Raw genomic sequence first — 21,377 nt, 5'->3', positions numbered from 1 at the left:
GTTTCGCACAGACCTAGTCTTCAGCATGTCCTTGGGAACTTACAATCCCACCAGGTGAAGTCACTGCAGTGAAACTCAGTTGGTATACAATCTGCCACCTCCCTGGCTCCCTGTAGCTGGTTAATGGAAACAAGCCAGCTAGGGAAGGTTCACTGGACATATCCAAAGGCTTTGTAGCAAAGGTAAGCAATGCAAACACATAGCTTAGGAGTTGGCAACCTCCAGCACACATGCTAGAGCATGGCACATGAAGCCATTTTGCTTGGCATGCGTACCTCCAGGTAAACAGCCTCAAGGCTTGTGTGTACCTGCTGCTGACAAGGAGCAAGACCAGGGCTGCTTGCAGCCTCCCCGCAACCCGCTGCAAGCAGCCCAGGCTCCATGGTGGGTGGCAGGGGCCTGCCCAGAACCTGGGCCAGGTGTGGCAGGCAGTCGGGAGGCTGTAAGTAGCTGCACCAGGGTCCACAGGAAATGATGGGTGTACACACACCTCAGGGCGGAAAGTGGGGAAAAGATATCAGATCAGGCATCAAAAGACCCTCAAGACAGCAAGGTCACTAGCTCCTTTGGAGAATCTCAGCCTCCATTTTTACTATGCTGCTAATCTAATCTATCACACTTAGATTAGCAGCATAGGATGTGCTTTTCATAGGATAGTCCATCATTTAAATTGACACTGGCTGTTATTTGCTTTCTAAAGGCAGTTAAAGCTTGTGCATAACTAAAAACATGATTGGTGATAGCACTCTGGCTTCACATTTTCTTAAACTGAGCACCAGATTAACTAGCACTACACTTTAACTATTGACTCCCTACCAAGCAGGTGAGTCATTGACTATAGGCCAGAATCTACAGTCTAAAGCATCATAGGTTGGGAGCTGGCCCTGTGTTTTCAATCAGGAATGGGGTATTTGGCTTTGTAGTAATAAGTAGCACTAAAGTTCTCCTTTCCAAAACTTCCATTGTTCTCAGTGACCTGTCTTGGGGTACTGAGCCCACAGTCAAAGAGCACAGAAAGGAATAGTCACATTTTGGCTAGGCAGACAAACAGCATGATGATGGAGAGAATCAGGGTACCTCAGGTAATGGCTTCGCAGGCTGGCAGTGGAGTCCCCCAACAAACTCAAAGTTGGGCAGGTATGGGCGAGGAAATTCAAAGTCCCAGTATGTTCGGATCAACCACATCTCTGCTTTCCCCATTGTTTCACACAGTGTGGTGGGCCTTCCTGCAGGCAAAAGAGAAGCCCATATTAGCAATTGTCTTATTCTTTCTGGAGTGGAGGCTACAAGCCCTGAATTTAAGATCTGGAAATTCTGGCCACTGTTATGAAGCAGTGAAGTTTAGCATTTTAGGCTTAGGGGATCTATTCTTCTACCAGCTTCTGTGTGACTTCTGATGGCTAGAAAATGGTATTTAGAGGTTTGCATTTAGGAATTGGTTTGTAGGTAGGTAGATACTGTATTAGAACAATGGTCCAGGGGGACAGCAAGGGTTGTAGCAAGAAACCGTTTTTTGCCTGCCCCACCCCCTCCAATGTGAAGCCCCTCCATATGGCAAAAAGCCCCTTTTGCAGTATTTGCCCCCTTTTGGGTATTCTTTCTCTTTTATACCTTTTCTTCCTTCCTCCCTCTTCTATTATATTATTATTATTATTTTTATATAAGGTGTACTTGTAATAAAAATATAGTTTGTAGACGCTCTTCTGCATCAGTACGTTATCCCCCCTCCACCCTCCCTTGTATTTGGTCTATTTGTTGTATGTGCCATGGCATTTCACCCTTTTATGTTTTATATTCTGTGCTTTTTAACTTTGTAACAAATGTACTTCAAGTTTAAAAGTAAGTTGTACTATGTAACAGTGTTAGCAAGGGCGGGAATCAAACCACAGCTTCTTTGTATGGATTGGGTCCCTGAATGAATCTTGATTGATTGCATAACACAGTAACTAGATAGGATAATAAGTGAATGAGCGGCAATTAACACCTACAAAACCACAAACTAAGGAGAGGAAAGGATGAATACAGAGCCAGGAACTCCCTGAAACTTCACTGTTAAAGGTACAGAAGCCCAGGTTTGAACTAATCACAGCAGTGAATTAATCAAATTTCATCAACGGACTTCCAAGACTGCATGTACCTGTGGACGTGACCCCTGGGGCTGACAGCTGCCATCCAGCAACCACCAAGGGGGATGTCCCACGAGGTCAACAGTCCCTGGATTGAGTAAGCCCGAAAATTGGGGAGTCACCAAAGTCTGCCAGAGAGGGATAAAAAGCAGCAAAGAATGACCCCCAATGGTGCCCTCTCTGACCTGACCAGCACCCTGCCTTCCCAGGCAGAGCCAGCTGGCAACCCCCTTCTGAAGCCACATGGCACTGAAAGAAGCCTCGACTGGCCATCAACAGTGGACTCCAGCGCTTGGAGATAGGTATATCTTGACATCGGTACTGAATGTTCATAGCTAGCTACTGTGAGTGTGTGTGTGAGTGAATGTATGTGTGTTTGAGGGGATCAGCCCCAAAATTTATGATCTGACTTTTGCATCCGTCTAATCAACTAGAATTTTATGATGATCCTGTGAGTTGGTCCTTTGTAGCCAACAGGGTTAACTGGTTTCTAAAAGCCTGTTTGTGACAAAGGTTCACAGCCTTCAAGGCAGATACCGTGTCAGAGGCCAACGGACAATCAGGTTGGGAAACTTGAACAGTATTCCCTTAACAAAAGATATGCTTGCCACATGGTCACTGTGAACTAGACAAGACGCAGAGCCTTCGGGATTTCTGGTTTTGGTAGATGGAACAAATTAGGAGGCCGGGGCATACCCAAATTAAGACACCAGTAAGTGGCCAAATTAAGATGTCTGCATGTGATGGGTTTGAAAACAAAGGAATATGCTGACAGAACAGAATGTGGGCAGTATGATGACCACAGGGAAGCCACTCAATGGTATCTGGAAATGAAGAGTCATCAGAGGAGAAAAAGGATACAAAAGGAGGGACTTCAGAGAAGCAAAAGGTCCCCAAGGGGAGAACACAAGGCAACCATGGGCAGAGGGCGCACCACTAGCCCAACTCACCCAACCCACTGTGGGGAGAGGGAAGTGGGGGTTGGTCCTTGACCTCCAGGCTGCTGACATCTGACATTCAAGAAAGAACCACAGGGTGAAGCTCATATATTGACCACATGTACCATCTCTCTGTGAACCCCAGGACTGGTAAATATATAATGGGGGGGGGGGGTAGGATTTGTCTGTCTTATCTGCATTACACTTATCTGCTCTCACTGTGTATCAGTAACATTTACCTAGTATCAAATGGAAGAGGTTGTGGTCAGTCTGAGAATTCAGGTCCGCCCAGAATAAGGTATCTGGGTCATAAATCCACTGCCAACAACTTCTGGCAAGTTGCCTCAGCTCTGTTCCTCTTGAGACCCTGTGACTATCTTGTGAATTTAGGTTTGACCATGAGAGTGACTCTCAACCACGGTGCCTTTTAAGATCCTTTTAAGGGCATTGCAGTGCCCAGACCCTGAGGGAAGTACTCTTCTCTTCCCATCTGGCCACCTGTGCCCACCCCAGCATCCTGTGGACAAGAGATACCCATGGCTGCTCCTCTGGGGACTCCTGCTGTGGCTCTCCTAGTCCCCATTCCAGCAACAACCATGATCTGAGCAGCATGGTCTGCCACAGGCAGGCAGGCAGACATGGTAATGGAACCATGCTTGTCAGGGTGGCTTGTTGCCCCTGTTCCTCGCTCACTCCCAGGGCTATTTGGAGGAGTTGTGGGGGTATTGGCTCCAGTCTCCAACATGCCAGATCCCAGCGGAGCAGCTCCTTGTCCCCTCAGGTATAGACAGGGGCAGAGAGATGGAAAGAGCAGGGCATGATGGATTTAGATGCAGACCCCACTGCCCTTACCTGGCACCAGCTAGATCAGTGGTTCTCAACTAAGGTGCCACTAAATTCAAGCAAGGTATGGAGAGGTGCTTGCCCCAAAGCCAAAAATGTTGAGAACCACCAGTTGACAGGCATACAGTATCAGTTAGAATAGCACAGCTTCTGTGTACAGACAATCATGTCCAGTTTTAAACAAATTAACTAGATCAGTTTGACAGGAGTCTGTCTGCATCAGCTCAGCCTACATATGTAAGAGCATCTTCACACAGAGTTGCACTGGTTTAGCTAAACCAATATAAACTTACACCCTTGCTTAAGCTGATTCATATGTGTATGTAGATCAGGCCTTTGGCCAGGGGTGGGCAAAATATGGCCCGCAGGCTGGATCCAGCCCACAAGGCCATTCTATCTGGCCTGTGGGGCCTCTAAAAAATTTAGAAAATTAATATTTATCTGCCCTTGGTTCCTGTAAAAAATGACAGGAACCAAGGGAAGTAGGACCCAGGGGAAGCCTGGTGGGCTCCCACAACAGCAGGGCCTGCCCAGCCCCGCCCCCCAGCTGGAAGTCCCAGCAGGGGCTTCTGACCTGGGACCACATGGCTGTCCTGGCCAGAATGGCAGGTAAGGATGTGTGGGGGGGGGGGGGGGGAGGGGACAGGGGAGGACCCCGGTGAAAAGCTGAGCGCAAGGGGGGAAAAGCAGCCCCTCGCCTGCCTCATGGCCAGTACCCCACGCTGCAGCTGCTTGCAGCCCACATGGAACTGCCTGTGCCTGCTCCAGACAGACTTGCATGGGCTGCGAGCACCTGGAGCAGGGAGCACCAGCCATGGGGTGGGCTAGGGGCCACTTTTCCCCGTGCTCAGCACCAGCTTCTTCCCTGTCAGCAAGCAGGGGTTGGGGCTGTGTGCTGACCCCTGCCTGTACCATGGGGCTGGGGGGCACTGGGTGTGAGTGGGCACAGGAGCCAGTGGCAGCACAGGGCCCCCACTGGTGTCCCAGGGCCGACGGGGTGCAGAGCAGGGTTGCAAGAGTGCAGGGTCCCAGCTGGCAGGGGCTCTATGGAGCCGAACCAGCTCCCCTCTCTCCCTGCTGGTGCAGCCCAGCCCGGCTCCACAGACCCCTGCCAGCCTGCGCCCAGCTTTGGGCCTCACCGGTGCTGGCCCTGGGACACTAGTCCCAAGATGGTGACCAGGGGGCAGGGCACCTGTCAAGGGGCAGGGCTACCCATGCGGCCCTTGACATCCTGCCAAAACTGGGTAAGTGGTCCTCCGCCCGAAATAATTGCCCACCCCTGCCTTGGACAGTAAGCATGTCAGGGTAGGAACTGCTTTTCAGTGTTCAACACAGTGAGGCCTGAGGCCATTACTAGTAAACTTTGCTAGGTATTTCAATTCCTGATTAGAACAAACAAAGTTGCCTTTTGTCAGCCCTTTGTCACATCATGTTCAGAGTTGGTTAACTGGATTTTCTCACCACCATTATGGCAAGATACAGCTTGACAGGGCAAGGTGCTGCCTCACATAATTAAAGGGTGGGAATGTCAAGGTTACCTAAGAAAGCAGAAAATATAACTCCCTAGGAGACGTTAAACTGCATCCCTTACACTGAGCAAAGAGGCTCTCCACTGTACAGGGCTTTAAAAATAACAAAGTGACTTGAAACACAGTTAAAAAGCATCTCTAACCCCTTTAATGTTGTAGTGGACTGTAATATTGAATGTTATGTACTGTAATGTTGTAATGTGAACTACAGCTCTCAGAAGCTTCCAGGGGACTGGAGAAATGAACCATAACATGCATTACAATTCCCAGAAGGGGACGAGAGGAAGCAGGAAAGCAGCAATGGAGCATGGGACCCGTGGCTGAGAGAGACACATGGCCGGAGACTTGGAAGGATCAGCAGAACCAGGCTAGGAGCTGCAGCAGGGCTCAGACGTGGGAGCCCTGGCAGACAGCAACAAAGCATTTTGGGATCAGAGGTTTGTTGGGAGTTCCTCTGGAGTTGTGGGAGGGTTTAAGGTTTTTCAAGTGTATATACCACAGTATTAGTGTTCCCTACATGCTACCTGTTCTTGAGTGATTTTACCCTAGGGTCATTTTTTACTACCTGTTACCTAGTGTTGCCAGCCTTGGCCGTTCTCAAAAGGCCTAGGCTAAGCTGCAGGACTGAAGCTAAACAGAAGCCTCAAAGGCTGTTTTTGAGTAACTGCAGTGTGAATCTTTGCAAATGTAACTGCTAACTTGGTCAGCAAGCAAAGGAAACCACCAAAACCAATTAAACAAAGCACAAGGCCCAAAAGGAGATAAGGGAAGACCATACATTAAATAATCCATATATACGATATCATAGCTTCATCTTAAAGTAGTAGTAGTACTACTTGATTGATGTAACCAAATGTATTAGCTGTTATTTTGCTATAATAGATACATTTTTTTAAATGTTTAGATAATTTGTACAAAGAAAAGCAGCTTTGTCAAAAAAGACAGTAAAGTAAGGTAAAGAAGAAACAGGAACCACATTCCACAATGGGGAAGAGAAGGAAATAAGAAACCCTCCTTCTTTCCCAAGGATATTTTCCAACTAATTGACACCTTCCATGTCCACAAGAGATCTGATTCAGTCCAGTTCCAAATGTTTCAGTGAAACAAATAAATATAAATCAAACCAATCAGAGATCATTTATTAAAATATTAAAACCAGCCATGCATAAATATTGGGCATAGGCTGGAGGGAAATTCTGAGAATTCAGCAAATTCAACAAAACCTGCTACCAATCTGCATGCCACCCACCTCCCACCTCTTGAGTCTCCTCAGCTGGTATAGGTGAGAATATATGTTGTGCTGTCACAGGTCACCAGATAGACTTTGGGATAAATGTTTGTTTTCATGTTCTAAAGTGCAAGCAAATAAAAGATTGGGCTGTAGACCTGTTTCTGCTTCTTTTTTCATTAGCCTACCCACAAGTTGCCTATGATCTGGGTAACACTGGATCCTAAGTGTCTGTACATTAATATCAATGTTTATTCATCTATGTCTGTCCCTTTCCCCCTAGCCCGTTGGCTTGTGACCCTAATCCGCAGCTACCCTATATAAAAGTGGGAATTTCCCTTGCCAGCTCCCTGTGCCAATTCCTGGAGATGCAGGGATCAGTACAATGTGATACCCCTAAAAAAAACGTGCTTCTGAAATGTTCACACTGGGAAACCACAGACTCTTGGTGAATCTCTTGTACAACCTGCAGCAAAAGATATGGTAGAGTCAATTCTTATGGATGAAGCTGAAGCCAATTCTTTATCTAACTAGAGGGAGTAAGGATAGTTCAAGACATGCTGGTCTAGCAAAGGAAATGCTCAAAGAAGGCATAAGCCACAGTACATTCTTTGCACTGCACTTAGGTAAGAGGACTAATGTCACTAATGTTGCTCATATCCTTAGGTCTGCAAGGTTTGAACTAGGAAAGGAAGTTAGAGGGAAGCTCTGTTCGGTAAAGCTGTAACGAGGCATGATGGTCCTAATTTTTAGCTGACAAAGGATATTTAATATACCAAACAGCACAGAGAAAACAAACTACTCCAGTGTGTACTCTGATGCACCATGGGGAATGACTGGAAGCTTGTAAGTGGTTTGGTTAAAAAACAAACAAAACAAAAAAAAACTGATGCCAGAGGCTAAATTCATGTTCCACAGTGCTCATCATAAGGCCTGATATACCTGTCAGTCTGAGAGTTGTTCCAGATCTGATTAGCGAGGCAGGGTGGTTTCAATAAAGCACAAGCAACAGACTTCTGCTTGTTTTTACTTTCATGCAACAAAACGGGAAGCAATCACCAAAAGTCTCTTCTCCACTGAAAACTGATGGTTATTGCATAGGGAGGGGTTGATTCATCTCTTGGAACTCCACTTGGAGGTACAATTTGCTCTGGCGATTTTAGTTTTGAATGTATCAGATCCTTTGCAGATGAGTTACAGCTTTCAAGAACTAGCCTATGAGAGGTAGCTAGCCGTGTTAGTCTGTAAATCAGTCAGAAGGCAGGATAGACTGGGACTTTTACAGACTAATTAAATACAGATTTATAGAGAGCACAAGTTTTCATGAATGCAAGTTCACTTCATCAGATGTGAAAGGAGTAATTAGAATACAATAGGTGAGAAACCAGGAGGGAGGGGGAGTGCTAGCCTATTTTAGCTCACTTATTTACAACTCCCAGCATCATTTTGCAAGAACTGAAAATGACACCATTTAAACATTCAATACAGAACAAGGACCATGGTAAACAAACTGTAGTCTGTAGCAGAAAAAGAAAAGGGAAATTGCCAATTAGTCCCTGTCTTGGAAAATGTCCTAATTGAAGCTTAACAGAAGCTTTATCCTGACCTAATTGCTGTCATGAGATTACACGGCTTAAATCTGATCATCACATTTGATAAATGCTTTCCCAGAAGCTGAATGATCAGGGCTCAGGAGAAGACACTCTAGATGGAAAAGAGATGATTGAATTGCTATGGTGGTGGATTCAAGCTCAGTTTAATGAAGTACAGGCCAGTGATTCTGGGTTGAAAGAGAGAAGATTAACCTGATAACGGACCGAGTTTGGAAGTGTCCAGTACCCTCCAGCACTGTATATCTCTGACAAACTGTGCTTTCTTCACCAATCATCATTTAACACAAGTGTAGAATGAACCTCAGAGTAGAACTACACTTTTGATAAAACTTACCTATGTGTTACATGGTCTAAGGCAACTGTGTTCTGATAAGAAAGTGTTCTTTTCTCATTACTGGCACTTTGTTCCCTCTTGTCCAAGAGCTACTTACACTATTTTGCATTTCTCTTGATCTACTTTTTACCAGAAGGTAAGTAAAGTTTGGCTCATGTTTAAGTGTAATCCAGAAAAGAATCACCTGAGATGATGAACTAATGGGACAAGTTATGCCACTAATGTCATTTGGCTGTATACCAAAGAAGACCCAAACATCATTTTGACATAGAATCATTTCACGTCCTTTGGTGGCTGCTTCATTGTGTTCCCTTCAGGTTTTCTATCCCAATTTGACACGTCTAAAAAGAATGTTAGAATTGAACACCATGCATGTGTGGTGTTTGTTTTCCTCTGTTGAGTCTGGAAATAATTAACCTTTGGGAAGGTTACAACGACGTCTGTACAATAAGAACAAATTTTGCACGTGGTACTTCAAATGCTATGTTTTTATGAAGGTAGTATATGCACCAGTAAAATCTGGGATCTTTTGCTATATATGCTCCAGTCCTAACTAGCTGCTGTAACACTGGCTGTCATTAGAAATGGGGTCAGGGGATGGGAGAAGAGTAATTCTACTGGGTGTAGTCGATTACTCTCCTAGACGTTAGACAGGTATGAAGGTAAAGGAGTCTCCTGCTGGGCAGTTCATAATCCTGCCTATTTGCTTTTATTTTTGCATAGGCACAGCTTGGAAAGCATATCATGATTGATGATGCATCTCAACAAGTTGTCAAGACTACAGTGTCACCATACTTAGCTAGGCCAAGGGTTATACCTAAGAGGGCTAATACTGCTTCCCCACATTTTTAAAATGCTCTGATATCTCCAGATAAAAACAGTCAATATTGTTGTTAGTCATACTTTTTGTGGCTATGTGAGTAAGGCTGAGGAGCTCTGGTTTAGGGTTAACTGTCAGCTATGGCGTAGACCCCCGGGGCCTGAGCTTCTATCTGATGTAAAGCAACCAACTTGCAGAAAGCAAAATTCTGAGCACTGTCCCAGTTACTCCATAGACCCCCAGAAGCAAAGGCAGTTCTCATCACTTCCAAAGCTGGTTCTTGAAGCTGCACTGTTACAGTCAGGGCAATTATCTCTGCTCAGCAGCAAAGTTAATGAGCTCAGGTATGTTATTGTGTGAACACAGCTCTGCTGCTTCCTGTTCATGGGGTTGTCAGCAAAAGTAACATATAACCCTGTTCTTGCAGTACCAAACAAAATCACGCTGAGTCTGTTCAGGAGATGCAGCAGGCACTGCCTTGCCCTGATCCAGGTCTAACTTTCCAAAATCAGGGCAAAAGTCTTGTTTTATGGAGTCCTTAGGGAACCTGAAATTTGGAACTGTCTTGGGAACAATGGGCAGCTTTAATTGGATGCCTTGCTCTTGATCGTGGAGCACTTTTACTTACACTTCGAGGGAAAGCAGATTGTGAATGTGCCACTAGGTTAGCCCTGAAGCCTGCACATACAAGTATTTAAATTAGATGTTTCACTGGGAAGTTTTAAAGACCACCTGTGGCTGTGTCCAATTTTCAAATGGTAACTGACCACCAGATTCACAAAGGTTTTTTCAGTAGTTGCACCTTTGTAAATCTGGCCCACTGTTGCTTTTGACAGCAGGACGTCACCTCACTTGAAAAATCTACCCATTTGACTTCAGCGTGAATGTGAAGCACGCGTGTAATCTTTGTAGCCTGTCGAATCAGGGGGCTAAGGTTGAAAGCAGGACTTAAACTGAATGCAGGGCTATCACATAGCCTGTCTCTCACCCATCGATGATTCAATCTACATTTTCACTGACTACCTGTCTTGTATGCATACCAGCCCAGCCGCTGGCTTTACTTTTCACTCTATCCAGGAAGAGCACACACCAACTGCTGAAACTTCCTTAGCCTGACAAAGGGGTTTTGAACCCGAAAGGTTGCTTAATAATTATTTTCCAACTATTTGGGTTGGTCTAATAAAAGATATCAGATTCACCCAAGGAACCTTGTCGGGCTATCACATATTATTGCACTTGCAACACACAAGCCCATAGAAAAACAAAAGAATTTAAGGAAATCCCAAATCTCATTGTCTGCATCATGCACATTCTTATGTAGATAGAAAAACTTTAATTTTAATTCAGGTCCTACTCCTGGGCCCCAAATCAGGAAAAGATTAAAGCATGTGCTTCCTTGCAATGTGCCCACGTGACCACTTTCCAAACATTTAAGCTATCTCTACGCTGCAAACAAAAGGAACAACTGCAATCTTAAAAAGACTAGTTCAGATCCGGATAGCAGAATAGCCATGACAACAAACAAATGCATTTAACCCAGCCAGTGGCGGGGGTCCTGGGAGTGCTTGACAGTCCGTGGTGTTGTGACTTCCTTAATACCCCCACTAGCTAGGTTACAGTTTCAGGGGGAATGACTGATTCTTAAATATCCCTCAGGTTGTTTTTTTTCTTGCAGTACTGTGCAAGACTGTGAAGCTCAGTAAGGTCAGGACTACAGAGTTTTATAAGTAAATTATCCATATTTAGAGAAAGGTGAAAAGTAAACAAGGGGCATGAAGAGAAAGAGAAAATGACATGCAGCACCATCTGATCACCCTTACAAATGACAGGAGAAAACTTGTTCAAGAAATGCTTGAGCCAGATATTCCACTCTCAACAGGGAAGGATCTAGGATTTTGAAAAAGGACCTGCCAATTGTGTGATGTATTGTCACATGTCATAACACAACACATATTTTTCTCTAATTAAGAAGAAACTAAAAGCTTTACTAATACAGGAGGGGCTTGGGGCTACATAATTCAGTTAAAGATTGAAGGAAAAAAATATATAACTTTATTGGAAGGTGCATTCATTTCCTATATTATATAAAAACAAAACAAACCAAAACACAAAATAAAAAAAATCCAAAATTTTTCATTAGTCCTGAAGTCAATTAAAAATTAAATATGCATCTCTTACTCAGATTCATAGAACAAAATCTAGCCTTCTTCAGCCTCTTGACGGTACACCCAATACTTCACTGACAGTTTTTCCACACTGGAGTGATCACCTGAGTTAATATTTTCAAACTCCAGTTAATGTTTGTAGATAGAGCTAACATTAGCCTTGCAGAGCTGTAAAATAAAAGCAGTATTGCCAGGAGCAGCCAACAGACAGCAAAATGAAAGAAGAAAGGATAGTGGATTATCAAGACCATTAAAAAGAAGAGAGGATTGTTAATACCCCTGGAGTGAAGAAAGGAAGGAATCAGGTAGATTATAATGAGTCATTAAGTAAATCGACTCCTTCAGCATTGCCCAGATAGAAACACTGTTTTAAAATCTGGGGTAGAAGAAGAAGTGGGGGGGATATTAACTATATCACTGCACCTGCCAATTCTGGATCTGCCCTGGCTGCCACAAATTGAGGTATCTTTCTTGATGTGGATGGAACTATGTCAGATTAGACCAGATAAGACCTGTCCCTTGTTTTTTATCTGTATCCCTTTAAGACATAAAGAACTCTGCATGGGTGTTGATTAAGAAATGATGGGCCTGAATCATTACACCATGGCACATTCATAGTGACTGCAAATGTGTTATTATGTAAACTTTCATTTTAAAAGGAAACAACTACTATGGAGTGGAGAGAGTCAATCTGAGGAGCTGGGGCTCTCGCTGGGAGAATTTTAGGGAGTGTTAGCTAGGTCTTTTTCTTTTGCCTCATTATTCATAATTAGTTGCATAAATAAATCCACATTTGGTGCTAGATCCAAAGCAAATGAATTAAATGAAGACCACCCTCCCACCCCCGCCCAGGGACTTCAATGGGTTTTATCTGGCCCCAAGTGTAGATGAGAAGGAAAAAAGAAAACAAATCAGATCTCAGTTTGTGGGACCTCCCAGCTATATTTCAAACTGCAAAATTCCTCAATCAAGGGGAAGAGCTGATGCAATGCTTAATTAACAGCTTTCAGCACTGAAGACTGGAGACCGGTGTCTAAAAGCTGCCAGCAAGTCCATTTAGAAAATGGGAGCTTTAAGACCCAAGAGCCTGAGGACAAATCAAGTGCCAAGGGACTCAACTATGTGGTGTTCTTCACCAAACAACAAAGACAAATCTATACACACACATGCCACTACCGGAAGTTATGTGAGACACTGGTGCTCTTGCCATCTTTAAATCCTGTTCTGAAATGCTCAAAATGCTACAAGACATCTGGGACACAGCTCTGAAGGTGATACTGAGACAGAACCATCCCCTGTGTAACTCCGTTGCCTTAAACCAAGTTACACCAGAGACGAATCTGCTTGCCTGTGGGAAGGACTTTGGCTACAAATGACTCCAACCCCTGCTACAGAGCATAGGTGACTCATGGGGGGGCGGGCACGTGCCCCTCCGACAAGGCCACCGCCACTGCTGCTGGCAGCACCCATGGAAGCTTGCTAGCTCTGGCCCTGCTGCCGCTGCCTGCAGGAGTTTGCCAGCTCTGGCCCCTCTGCCGACACCGCTGGCAGCACCTATGGGTGCTCCCCCAGACTTGGGAGGCACCAGTTGCCCATGCTACAGAGGCTTCTGTCTTCAAAGCTGAGAGGCTAAAGCCAGGGAGAGTAAAATCCAATTCCCATTGTAGGCACCTCAGCTTGGGGCCTGGTCTTAGCGGGACTGAGCATTCAACAGCTCCTGTTGGAGTGTTAGTGGGGGCCTACCTTTTAGGGCTTCTGATCACCGCCAGCTCCAGTCAAAGCCAGAGGGTGCTGTAGGCACTTGGTCTTTCAGAGGGCTCCAGCTCTGGAAGGGCAGGTGAGTAATATTTCTGAAAAACCAGGCAACAGAGGCCCTAAGCTGGACTCAGTTTCCACCCTTCAGAGCTCCATTAAAAAAAAAAATCTTGACCTGTGCAGTGACTCCAGTAACTATCTTACCTAAGACGTTGCTGTAATACTGATTCCACTCATCCTCCCAAAAATATAGGTACAGTGCATCATTGTATAGGTACAGCAGGAAGTTAGTCAGCCTCTCCAAGAAGGACATCCTGTCCGTCAGTTCCCCTGTGCTAGCTGGCACATAAGAAGGTGGGGCTGGAATCCCTCCACAAAGGCGCTCCAGGGTGTTCCCTTCGGAGAACCGAAAGGTATAGACAAAGGGGATTTCAAGCACCTCTGCTACCAGCTCACCCCCAGGAGCAAGAGGGTCGGAGATTAACACATCAAACCCTCCATGACGCAACTTCGTTATCAGCTTGGGGTTCAGCACAAAGCCATCGCAGGTCTGCTTTGACATCTTGGTGAAGGTGGTCATCATTTGTCGTATTTTCACCAGGGCCTCCCAGTGGGAGAGGTGGGGCTTCTCGTACAGGCACAGGCTCAGGAAGTCTTGCAGCACTGTCTTCACGGTCTCCTTTGTGAAGGGCACTTTGAGGACCTCAAAGTCAAAGGGGGAGGTGGGGTCATCGTAATCAATGAGCAATGTTGCTGATGGCACCAGCACAGTCACGTCGTGGCCCCGCAGGATGAGTTCTCCCAGTATCATTTTTAAGTTGATCCAATGGCTGGCATCAGTGGGCCAAACAAGGACCTTCCCGCAGGATCCCGAGTGCCAGAAGCACATCTGAACACAGAGCAGTAGAGGAAACCACCTTGCCAGCATCCTGACTGCTTCTGACTGCCAGCTCATTTCTGACTGAGCTGAACTTGGTCCTGCAGTTCAGAGAGTAGCAAGTCTTGGAACAGCCCACAAAGATTAGACACAGCAAGTTCCAATCTTGATAAGAGGGCATGTCCGTTTACAATATACCATATAAGGGAAAGGCATCACAGCTACCACTGCCTGGCTCAAATTACTTAAGATTCTCTTACATGAGCTGGAGGCAGCTCTGCAGAAATGCAACCCATTTGCATCTTGTGTTAGACTCGTAGTGTAATGCAAGGAGCATTTTTTAGATCTGCGTGTATTGCAACATAAGCTCCAGCCCTCAGTCCACGGTGCATCTTTCTGATGACTTCAGCACATCTCAGCTCAGTCCTTTAGTAATGGCATCTGTTCCTTTGTCATTGTAAGAACTGCTTTCTCACTCAGGAGCCATGCATTTTGCTGACTTGTTCGTGGTTTGTGGCTGATGGCTGGTTAATTCTACAGATATAGTTGGCACTTGGGATGAGCAGACACTTCGTAATGGATGCTAATGCTCTGGAATTAGGCACCTCAGTGACATGGCATTGTTTCTCCATGAACTCGGAGGAAAGGAGTAGTGACTGAGGCAGACCTGGGGGGGGGGGCTGGTAAACATGGTCGGTATTTCCAGGGAGTGTGACAGCAGGAAACAAGTAGGCAGAGGATGTTGCTGGGCTGGCCATCACACTGCACCAGCTTCTGCCTCTCTTGCTATGTTGCACTTGGTCCCTGAGTGAAGTGCTGTTCAAGTGCTTTGCCATTTCTTTCTTAGGTGTGGGGGAGGACAGTAGTGCCTCTGTGTCCCCCTGGCCACACAGAATCATAGAAAGTTAGGGTTGGAAGGGACCTCAGGAGGTCACCTAGTCCAACCCCCTGCTCAGAGCAGGACCATCCCCAACTAGATCATCCCAGCCAAAGCTTTGTCTAGCCGGGTTTTGAAAACCTCCAGGGATGAAGCTTCCACCACATCTCTGGGTAACCTGTTCCAGTGTTTTACTACCTTCCCAGTGAGAAAATTCTTCCTAATTTCCAGCCTAAACTTCCCACGTTGCAACTTGAGACCACTGATCCTTGTTCTGTCATCTGTCACCACTGAGAATAGCCTAGTTCCATCCTCTTTCAAACCCCTTCAGGTAGTTGAAGACTGCTATTAAGTCTCCTCTTCTCTAGACTAATAAGCCCAGTTCCCCCACTCTTTCCTCATAAGTCATGTCCCCCACGCACTGAACCATTTTTGTTGCCCTCCTCTGGATTCTCTCCAATTTGTCCACATCTTTTCTGTAGCGGGGGGCCCAAAACTGAACACCACCCAACACATAACGCCTGTTTGCTTCTTCCAAGACAGAGGGAAGGGACAGAAGGTTTCTTGAACAGTTCTGGTGGCAAGGGGCAGACTCCCACAGATTGGAGTGAGCTCACTAGCTGTGGGTAGATCCCAGGGTATCAGTGTGAGTCTTTGGTGATCCTAGTGGAAGCCCTAGACTTCCAGCGTCCATACTGCCTCCAAGTTCCTCCAAGCAGTTTTATCACTATTGGGTTGTTTTTCCTTGGGAAAGTCTGCAGGCTGATGGCAAGGAATTCCAGATGACTCCAGGCTTTTGCACAGGCAAATCTCTGACCTACACAGAGCCCTTTTCAGGCTGCCAGGGGATGGATAAGATGGCTGTGAGGAGTCAGGGATCTATGTACACAGACTAGGGCTTGGGTCACTGTGTTATTCTTCCATGGGAATGTTTCTATTACCACTATCCCCAACCTGCCCTAGTCACTGACCACTGGACAATATGAAGCCCACACCTCTGCATTCAGTGCAGAAAGTGAGTCCGTTGGTGCAGGTAGGTCATGGAGTAGGCACTGCCTGCACAGCCTTGAATGCTGGAGCCCGCTTTCATCATTAAGAGGAAGTTTGGCCTGGAGCCAGATGTCTCTGCTAAAATGTGTGTTTTGTTCTGTATTTCGGGACAGGCCTTTCTTGATCAAGTCATTTAGGCCCTGGGGAAGTATCCATTCCCCGAACAGTTATCTAGCAGACATCTGTCCACTGGCTTCCTTACCTTGCCCAAGACAAATGTTGCGTACATGAGGCTTGGTCCACGAGACTCGGATAAAAGCCAAACACAACCAGTTTCACTTGCCTCTGTCATAATGCCTACAAATCACACCTGCCAGGCATTGCTTAGCCAAATGGCAGGTTGAGACTTCTTTCTCTTGGCTAAGCTCAGTTGGGCTTGCTGTGATCCCATTTTCCCAAGCCTCTTTCTTAGTCCATTTTTATAGGCTTGTCTGCATGCCTTTTGCTTGTCTTCCATGCAAATTGCAAACTTTCGTTGTCTTTTTTGTTGCATGTCTAGAGGTGCTGAGCAGAGTGGGATATCAAGGGGAGATTGTGTGTGTGGCCATCATTGAAGCAAACCATAATCATAGAATAACCTTTTAAGTATTTTTGAAAATCCCTGTCCCTCCCCCCATTTAGAATTCTCTTTTCCCTTTATTCATTAGACAAATAGAAGTGATAATAACCAGTGACTTTATAACAGTAGCTTTGTTTAAATGTAATCATTGTTAGTCAGTGTACTTGAAAGCAATGTAAGTCTATTGAGCCAGGGAAAGTAAACCTCCTTATCTCCAGGTGAATAAGGGGAACGGTTAGTCTTTTCACTGGGATTTATTAGCATTGTTTATAATGCAGTAGCCCCGGGAGGTGGCCCTAGTTGGTGGAGAACCACAGGACAACAGTCTCTGCCCCAAGCAACTCACAGCCTCAGAAGACAAAACTAGATGTATTTTTTTAACAGCCCTTTTGGTATCTTTGTCATTGGGAAGTTAATGAACTACACCTTCATTACATGATGTACAAAATCTCCTTGTTTCAATAGCACCACTAATACTTGGTCCATTCAGGTATTCACCCCGATAATTCCTTAATTTGGGCACAATAAGATACATACTGTGAAAACAATGACAAATTAGGACCTGATTTTTTCTTTTTTCTGCCAGCCCCAGAAGCTGTATTTAGGGTCACTATATGTCCAGTACTAAACAATGCGACACCTGTCGGGGAGACACCTAACTCCCCATCCACAGCCCCCGGCCCTCACACCCAACCTGCAGCCCCCCCATCCCTGCTGCCCCTTACTTCTGACCTGCAGTCCCTGGCCCTGCCAGTGCCCCTCACACCTGACCCACAGTCCCTTGTGCCCTCCCCCCCTCCCCCCCCAGCTATGCTGGTGCCCTTCAATCCCAACCTGCAGCCCCCCCATCCTTGCTGCTGCCCCTCGCTCCAGACCCACAGACCCCTGGCCTTGCCAGTACCCCTCATGCCCAACCTGCAGTCCTTCACCCCCCCAGGCCATGCTGGTGCCACTCACTCCCAACCTGCATCCCCTTGCTCCCCCTAGCCCTGCAGGAGGGGGCCCCCAGCTGCCCCTGTCCCAACTGGGCTGGAGCACGGCAGCTCCAATTCATGCAGGTGACAGCGAAGCGAGTCTGGCCCCAGTACAGAAGAGAGGATGCCTGTGGCACCCCCTGCTCTGGGCTGGGGCTTGCACACCATACCAGCTGGCCTAGCTACGCTCCCCCCTCCCCCGGGCACCATCTCCTGGGGCCGCCTGGCCCATGGGAGCATGGGCACCAGTCCAGCCACAGAGCTCCCCTCTGCCTTCAAAGGGCCCTCCCGCCCCTTTCTCCTACTGGAGGGGAAGGCGCCTCCACAGCCCTGCTGCAGCCCCGGTGCCCAGACAGCTTCCCCCAGCACTGTCCCTGCCTCCAGTCACCCTCCTTCCACTCCTGTCAGTGGAGCAGAGCAAAATCCCAAACATTGGTTCCTATTTCAAAAAACCGCAAGAACAGAGATCAGAAGATTCAAAAAAGAGGACATGTCTGGGAAAACCCAGATGTATAGTAACCCTGCTGTATATGCTCAGCTTGAAAACAAGGCCTCAAATGTTTTACCTCTCTTGTAATGTTGGAAAAGAACCTATGATCCAAAGAGAAAGACTGTATCAATTCACTATGAATGGTTAATTACTCTGAAAATGCTTACCTACTCCAAACTATCTCATTATATTTCTGTTACAGTAGCACCCAAAAGCCTCAGTGGAGCTGTAGAAGCACGCAGCATGAGACACTTCACACCCTGACTACCATGCTCTACCTTCTACCAGACTTCAGAGTGACACAGATAATCACCTCTGTTTACACCATGAGAATCAGAACAGACTCAACAGACAAAGGCTAGGAGAAAGGATGATGCCTGTCTCCATTTTACAGACAGGAAACAGAGGCAGAAAGAGCTGAAGTGACTTGCCCAAGGTCATGCAGGGAGTCTGGGTCAGAGAAGCCTAGACTGCCTAGACCAGGACTTTATCTGCATGTCAGGGCGGCTACCAGTTGGGCTGCCTCATAGAACCATGTGGGAAGAAACTGATTCTATGATCTGGGGTCCCGCTTTCCTTGCCATGGAGGGGAATGATCCATGGCCAAGAAATGCAATATCTGTGCATTTCAGCTCACAGAGTTTCCCAAGACCTGTCCCTTTCCCAATCAACTGACAGGCGGTCAACAAACTGCCACAGCTGAGTTCCAAGCCTGGGTGTTTTCTTCTCATTTCTGCTTTCTGTATGCAACAGGCTGTGACAGAGCCAGAAACTTCACAAGGAAATCTGTCCTCGTGATCCTTCCTGCCCAGATTTTCTAAGTCAGGCAATGCCCATCACAGGCACTGAATCAACATTCATGTGGCGAGCTTTCCCCATCACCAGTGTTTTTCTACAGGAATGGACATATGCACTGGCAAAGCACCAGTCCTGGGGAAGATCAGGATATAAAATGGAAGCAAAGAGCATTGGTACAGGTGCTAACAGCAATTAGCTCCCAGTTGTCATGATTTTGTGCTTCCACACAGTGTCTGTGGGTGGAATTGGTGTCGGTGTCAGTGCAAAACAAAACCCAGGAACTAGGATAGACATTACGAGGGAGTTGAAACTTGGGAGAGAAACTGAGGGGAAGCAAAGAACAATGGAGATAATAAGAAGGGGCTAACAACTGGTTAGAAACTATTTACAATTAGGTGTCTCAGGTCTGCCAAAATGGGCCCTGGTTCAGAGCTGCAGAGAAGAGAATCTCTGCTGTCTATTGAGAGCCTAGGGCCTTGTGGGGTGAAACATTAGGCTGGTGTGGAAGCTGGAAGGGTCAGCTTTGGTTTCCCGAAGGAGCTGCTCTCCCTGCTCTTGTGGAGTAAATGAAGCCAGTAATACCACTGCCACCATGCTGTTGACTCAAGAAGGATGTGTTCTCCGGGCCCTGAAGCACATAAGTGACTACATCTCCATGTGAAAGTTGCTGGGAGGGAAAGGGTGTTCACAGCACATGGCAGGGTGCCAGTAGTCAGACACTATCTACGGCACTACTTGGTCCATAACATCCATCACAGAGCACTACAATTCCTACTCCAATCAGACATCACCACTGATGAGGTCCACGGTCTCCTCTGTAACAGGCATCTTTTTCCCAGCTGAAGCTTGTGCATCTCTCCCTGGCCACACCCTTGGTCTTCTTGGTGACCCTGCACGCCACTTTCCTCATCTGCCTCATGCCTTGCTTCATAGCCTCCACACAAGTCCTCACACTTCTCCATCTCTTTCTTCCAGGCCACTAAAGCCTTTGCATGCCTCTTAAGAGGAGTCTACCAGCTCTTTCCTGCTCCTCTTCATCTCATGACCCTCTTGAGCCTGCTGCAGCTGCTGATCCTGGAAGGCAGGAACTATAACAAGTTGCCTTTGTTCCATTCTCAGCATTAGAGTTTAAAAAACCCCACCTCTCTGAAGCTCCTGGGGTGCCATTGCCAAAGCCCCTTCGCAGCCCTGGGAGTCCCTGGTGATGGCAGGTTCTCTCACAGGCCCTGAACACCTAGGAAAATTTCTTGGACAAACCAGGCCAGGGGAAAGGAGCAGAGGTTAGTGTTTGGCTTTTCCAGGAGAGTCAGTGAGCCATGCACCACTTCCAGTTTCCAGGATGTGCATCCAAGAGGAATTTGCAGGGTGAAGGGTGCGGAGTGAACCTGAGAACTGGCATAGGAGGTTTAACACAATCCATGCAGCCAACCTCTGCAAGAGGCAGCAAGAGGGGAAGGGAGCCCATGTGGAAGACATCTTTGGACATGTTCTGGACAGGTTGGTAATACACAGGGACAGCATGACACAAAAAGCACACACATTCACTACAATCACCCCCAACTTGGATACGGAGGGGATCTTTGTTGGTGGCAGGGTGACTGGCAGGCAGTCTGCTGGTGAGGGCTGCATCAATCCAGGCCAGGTCTCTGCATCTACAGGTCCTCAGTGGTCTCCTCAAAATGTTTTCCCACAAACAGGTCCTGGGTCTCTGGGACCTACTCACCCATGGTCTCCTCCACATCAATGATATCTGTCTTATCCAAGCTGCCAGCAGAATAAACCCCAAAGTGTTGTTCGATTTGGAAATCCATAGCCAAGACCCTGTGAGCTCCCTATAAAGAGCTGTGGCACTTTTGGCAGCTTTGTACTGCTATTTGAGGTCCTTCACCCTGGCCTTACACTACTTCCCATCTTGCTGTTGGCTCCGACCAGCCACCTGCTTGGAAATGGTGTTGCATTGTCTTGGTTCTGAAGACTACTGGTTGTGGCCTGTTGCACCTTTTCCTACAAACAAAAGGGTGGTGAGGTTATAGACCACTTCACAGCACTGGCTGCTAGAACAGCAGGCCAGAGCTAGCCTCTTTGGCAAAGGTACTGAATAGTCTTAAAGGAGAAGAGAGGTGACATGGGGAGGAACTTCCAAAAGAGAGTCCCAATCTTTAGAGCATTCAAGCAAAAAAGGAGATTCTGGCCTTATGCCAGATTTTAAAGGGCGAGGTCTCATCCATGGTCTCAAAGCAGAAGGCTGACCAAGTGGCCAGTTGAGAGAACTGCAGTGCAGTGTAGCATATCACTCAGCTAAATCAAAGAGGAGCTGCTAACATACAGACACACTTGAAACATGTGTGATTTATTCCTAGTTCATTCAAGGCTACATTTGTCACAGACAGAGTGAAGCTAA

At 46.6% G+C, this 21,377-nt stretch overlaps 1 protein-coding gene across 2 annotated transcripts in view; it reads right to left on the bottom strand.

Moving 5' to 3' along the window:
• The window catches only part of LOC102568629 (UDP-glucuronosyltransferase 2C1), a 77,351-nt gene that overhangs the window by 12,388 nt on the left and 43,586 nt on the right, over nt 1-21,377 (bottom strand). The window contains exons 1-2 of one of the 2 annotated variants that reach the window (XM_006268478.4): nt 13,556-14,327; nt 1,078-1,226 (exon numbers count right to left, since the gene is read on the bottom strand). In XM_006268478.4, the coding sequence (XP_006268540.2) occupies nt 1,078-1,226; nt 13,556-14,306 (900 nt within the window). In that variant the 5' untranslated portion in view covers nt 14,307-14,327. Of the gene's footprint in view, nt 1-1,077; nt 1,227-13,555; nt 14,328-21,377 lie in introns of those variants that run through there. The other variant, XM_059722177.1, reaches the window with a different exon arrangement.

This window comes from Alligator mississippiensis, chromosome 2 (assembly GCF_030867095.1).
Source record: "Alligator mississippiensis isolate rAllMis1 chromosome 2, rAllMis1, whole genome shotgun sequence".
NCBI classification, from domain to species: Eukaryota; Metazoa; Chordata; order Crocodylia; family Alligatoridae; genus Alligator; species Alligator mississippiensis.
The sequence above is the reverse complement of the archived record's forward strand: the minus strand, read 5'-3'. Positions and strand labels throughout refer to the sequence as shown.